Genomic DNA, 4,927 nt, shown 5'->3' on the forward strand with positions numbered 1-4,927 from the left:
CTTTTCTCTGTATAAAATAGCTGATAAGGTTAATTCCCATGTTGCTGTAACTCTATAGGGTATCTGCCCTATGGTGCCACAGGGAGGAATGCCGAGACAACCTGCGCAGATAACAAGATGACTCCTTTTGTTTAGTGAATGCGTTGCATCAAGTTTCCAGAGACACTACGTCTGATCCAGACCTGTTGAAATATTCCTGGCAGTGAGTGAGCGTGTGTGTATTAAAGAGTCTGAGACAGAGAGAAGGAAAAGAGACTACAAAGAAAAAGTCTGACTTGCCCTGAGAGGCCCCACCATCAAGTTTATTTAATCTGTTGTGCGATGATCAATCACTCCTCTGATAATGAAAATAAAATGTAAAAAATGACTCTAGCTTAATTAACTTGAATCTTTTTATTTAGATTTATTCACTTATTCACACTGTATTCACTTTCTAGTCCGGTAAGCATTGAACTTAGATAAAGTTTCAGTTCCATTTTTACCTGTCCCTTTATTCTTTTTATTTACACTTCTACATTTGACCTGAATGCCCACCCCTGTCTATAGGCGGTATTATAGTAACATTTAATTAAGTGTCAGTTGTTAGTTTGTCTCCAAATTTTATTCAACATGTTTAAACACAATGGGTCATTTCCAATATGTAAAGCTACAGTACAGCCAACAGTTGTCCTATTATTTAAATACATAATTCAATTATAGGATATAATATACAGTTTTTTACATGGCACCAACCTATGAAAGAAAACATCCTGCCGGCTGCTCATCAACATGAAAGGATTTACTGAAAGTGCATTTTCCGGCTCGTCTCCAAATCTTTCACCATGCTGTCAGAGGTGGAGGGCACAGCTCGGAGTGGAGGAGCCTCTGTATTGGACCAGCTGCAGCCAATGGATGGAGGCGCAGCTGCATGCAGAGCATACGGCTTCACAGACCGGTTACGGCGGGGAGCAGACAAACACCGACCGCAGGCTCTGAGGTCAGAACAGACTTGTAATCTGCAGAAAATATTTGTGCAACTGGTCGCATCGAAATGGAGAAAAAAGTGACAGATTTCTCGGGAAAATGGAAAATGAAGTCTTCGGAAAACTTCGAGGAACTTTTAAGGGCGCTGGGTGAGTGATGCATCTGCACTTTTTGGTAGCCTGCACACACACAGGCAGATTATTCATTAGATTTTCTTACTAAAAATGCACAATAAAAGTGCTCATCTGTTCGTAAAGACACAGGACAGGGTTTTTTCTGTACCTGTATTTCTTTGCTGTACCTTGCAGGTAAAGAGTTTTATCTCAGTTTATTATCTCGGTCAGGATGAATACTGATATCTACTTTATCCTCATTAACTTAGATCAATTATTAAAATGCAATTAGTGACGTTATGAGCTGGACATCCACTCATGGAGAGAATATCACAGAGGTCTGAAGTTGCTCTCTGTGGTTAAAATAGTTTTCACCTGCACTGTTATAATTCCTGACAATACTGGACTTGTGAAGCTACATGGGGCTATCGGTTCATCTTTGGGGAGAACAGGAGAGAAAGGTCAGGTGAGGGCAGGTCTGTGGCATCCATTAAAAATCTTAAGACAAATAGCCAGTGGGGGGAATGTTAGATCAGACTCATCTGAGACGGGGTCCTGCTCATGCGGTTGTAATTAGAGTCAATGTAAACGGAACTAATCCTTGACATGGGCCCCAGCAGCCAGCCGGCTCTGAGACTGACTTTCCTTTACTGCCCTGGGCCTCTCTGACCCAGTGTAGGGCTCTGTGTGTGTGTGTGTGTGTGTGCTGTCTCTGTTACTACCAGTGTGAGCTACTATGGTCTCAACTGATTCAGATTTCTGAGAAAAAACTTGTTGTCTCTGAAGCCAGTCCAGTTGACATGAAGAAACTACAAAACTAAAAACTAAAGGTCAGCAGGAGGTTAGAAATTGTCTAACATGTATCAAACATCACTTTACATCTCTACTGACCGAGCACATAGATACAGAGATACTCGTTACAACCTTCAGCCTAGATTGAGTTTGAACATCACTGACAAAGCTGTTGTTTCCTGATATATGTTCTATCACATACATGTATATTCGTTATCAAAATTAGCACAAAGAAACAACAGACACTCCACTCTAACCTGCAAAGACATGTACCAAAAATATATTAAACGACCCAAAGAGCCACAAAAGAAACACATAGACGCTCAAAAAGACACGGTCTAATACAAAAAAAAATGCGAAATGACCTAAAGAGACAACATTTCCACATAAATAGGTTTGATCACCAATTAAGGGGACTGGAATAGTTACTGTATCTTTAAATCTCCACATCAGGCAGAAACAGCGTTTCTGTAAAAGTTTATTTGATTCATTAATTTACGATCAAGTTTTCATTGTTTAATTTTTGAGGTCTGCGCAAAAACTAACTACGAAACAAGCATCCAAGAGAGATTTGGCCAAAAGATAAGTGGATAGAGACTGACTTTTCACGTTAGGATGAACTGTGTTTTTTAAAGTTTTCTAGCTTTGGTGGAGTTTGGAAATCAATCATAATCACAACATTTCACATTGCAGCAGCACTGAAAGCTTAGGCTGTCAAAAAATTGTGTTACTATATCAGCTGGCTCTCAGATATCAGATTCTATATTGAATTAAACACAATCTTTTCCAAACTTTGCCTCCTGGTAACTGTTTGATATTTTCAAAGACAACAGATGCCTGAAGATTCACTGTGATGAAACATCTACTTAGAGCAAATGACACACGTCTGCACATTAATCTTCATGCTGTACTGGATGAAAAGCTGCCTGGAAGAAATCAGAATAAAAGCATAAATAAAGTTTGGCTGTTTGTGAACCCGCCTTCAAATGTTTGATGTTAGATCTGATTGTGTGTGTGTGTGTGTGTGTGTGTGTGTGTGTGTGTGTGTGTGTGTGTGTGTGTGTGTGTGTGTGTGTGTGTGTGTGTGTGTGTGTGTGTGTGTGTGTGTGTTCAGGTGTGAATGTGTTCCTCAGGAAGATCGCAGTGACAGCAGCATCCAGTCCAGCAGTGGAAATCACCCAGCAGGGAGAGAGTCTGTCCATCAAGACGTCCACTAGCGTCCGGACCACACATATCTCATTCACCGTGGGTCAGTCCTTCAGTGAGACCACAGTGGATGGACGCCCCTGCACGGTATGCATCCCTCTACTTTGAATAAAACAGTCCTGGATAATGTCAGTACATGCATACCAGTGTTTGACCAAGGACAGCATAACTAGCTACAGTTCAGCACAGAGGAAACATATGGAAATAATTTCAGTGCAACTCCAGAGTCAGTCCTGGTGATAATACATGGAGCTGTTCTTTATTTCTTTAAACTGAGTGAGTGGTGAAGGACATAGTTCCTGAGAGGGCAAAACATTTTCTGATTTGCAGTGGTTGGCACATTGAGCTCTTAAGAAGCATAGAAATGGTGTCAGTTATTAATATGTTCCTTACATGAATCTCTCCAGAGTTTTCCAAAGTGGGAAACAGACAACAAGATCAGCTGTGAACAGACTTTACAGAAGGGCGATGGGCCCAAGACAGCATGGACCCGAGAGCTGACCAACGATGGAGAACTGATACTGGTAACTGTTTGTGTACAGCACTGATACTCAACTTCATGGAGAGTTTAAAATAAAGTGCCACCCTTTATAAAGTGTAGATTTTTTGGTTTATAAATAGGTTACTAGTGCTAAACAACTTTTAAATCTCAAATATAGGTGAGCGGTTCTGTGAGGCTTTACAGAGGCGTAGAAATGCTGTGAGCTAAATCCTAGGCTGCAGGCTGATGTTTAGCAGGAATAATGTTTGTACTGTTAATGCTTTTACTGTGATAGTGTGCTAACATATGCTAATAAGTGCTAAACACAAAAACAGCTGCAGGTATTTGGAACAGACAACATGTACTGGATAAGAAGCCCCCAATTATTGCCAGGTAATGGTCTGCTATGTGATATCCAGAGATACGCTGCACTCATGTCAGACTTATATTTATATATTATATATTTGCACTGGTAGACAGTGGGAACATTTGACAAGGAGTTGGTTCAATATTATTCAATTGTTGTAGATCATTTAAAATTGCTCTAGATCCCTAGAATGATGATCTACTGCAGCTGGTGATTATCCCTCTGGAACATTATCTTGCATTTTATTTTTTGCTTTGTAGTAAATCAGAAAACTATTTGACCACTTACCTTCTGGGAACTCAGGAGTCTGGACCAAACAAGTGTCATGGAGGAGAAATTTCCTCAACTTGGCTCCTCCAACATTTTTCCCAGTAGTGTGTTTTGACATAATAATCAATAAATATTTAGTAGATGTAGTATTTCATGTATGATGTATAAACCTCAGAGTGACACAAGGTGCTTTATTAAAACACAGTACCAGACCACAGTAAGTTAAACCTCTCTCTCCTTTTGCTGCTGTTTTTCTTTCAGACAATGACTGCTGGGGATGTTGTCTGCACCAGAGTTTATGAGAGGGAATAAGAATTTTGTTTTTTCAAGACAAGTCATACAATACTCCTGTTTTGTGCTTCATGCATGGTTTACATTTACTGGCCTTGTTTTCTTCTTTTTCATCCTCCTCCCAGCCGGTCAGATGTTGGTCAGATCTCGCTCAAAGACTTCTTCAGCTGCCTTTATAAAAAACAAAGCTGAATTTACTCTCTATGTATCATAAATTAATGCACACAGTCCCTTTTTTAAAGCTTCACTGCTGTGTTAAAACATGTTAATAAACTTTTTTATGTGAATGTATTCTTTGAACTCATTTATGAACACTAATTCCTTATGCTGCCTCCTCCCTGCACCTCCCATTCCCTTGTCGTACATCTGCATATCACTTTACATCACTGTCTGCCATTCATATTCTCCTGATCATTCCCCACCCATTACATTTCCATCTTTCCA

The 4,927-nt window shown here is 40.0% G+C and overlaps 1 protein-coding gene across 1 annotated transcript; it reads left to right on the forward strand.

Annotated features, from left to right (window-relative positions):
• The first annotated feature begins 862 nt into the window (after positions 1-862).
• crabp2b (cellular retinoic acid binding protein 2, b) lies at positions 863-4,725 on the forward strand. Its single transcript, XM_026348897.1, has 4 exons — positions 863-1,112; positions 2,983-3,161; positions 3,482-3,598; positions 4,454-4,725. Exons 1-4 carry the CDS (start codon positions 1,031-1,033, stop codon positions 4,502-4,504), a joined length of 429 nt encoding a protein of 142 aa, XP_026204682.1. The 5' UTR covers positions 863-1,030; the 3' UTR covers positions 4,505-4,725.
• The last annotated feature ends 202 nt before the right edge of the window (positions 4,726-4,927 follow it).

The sequence above is a fragment of the Anabas testudineus genome, chromosome 11 (genome assembly GCF_900324465.2).
Source record: "Anabas testudineus chromosome 11, fAnaTes1.2, whole genome shotgun sequence".
NCBI classification, from domain to species: domain Eukaryota; kingdom Metazoa; phylum Chordata; class Actinopteri; order Anabantiformes; family Anabantidae; genus Anabas; species Anabas testudineus.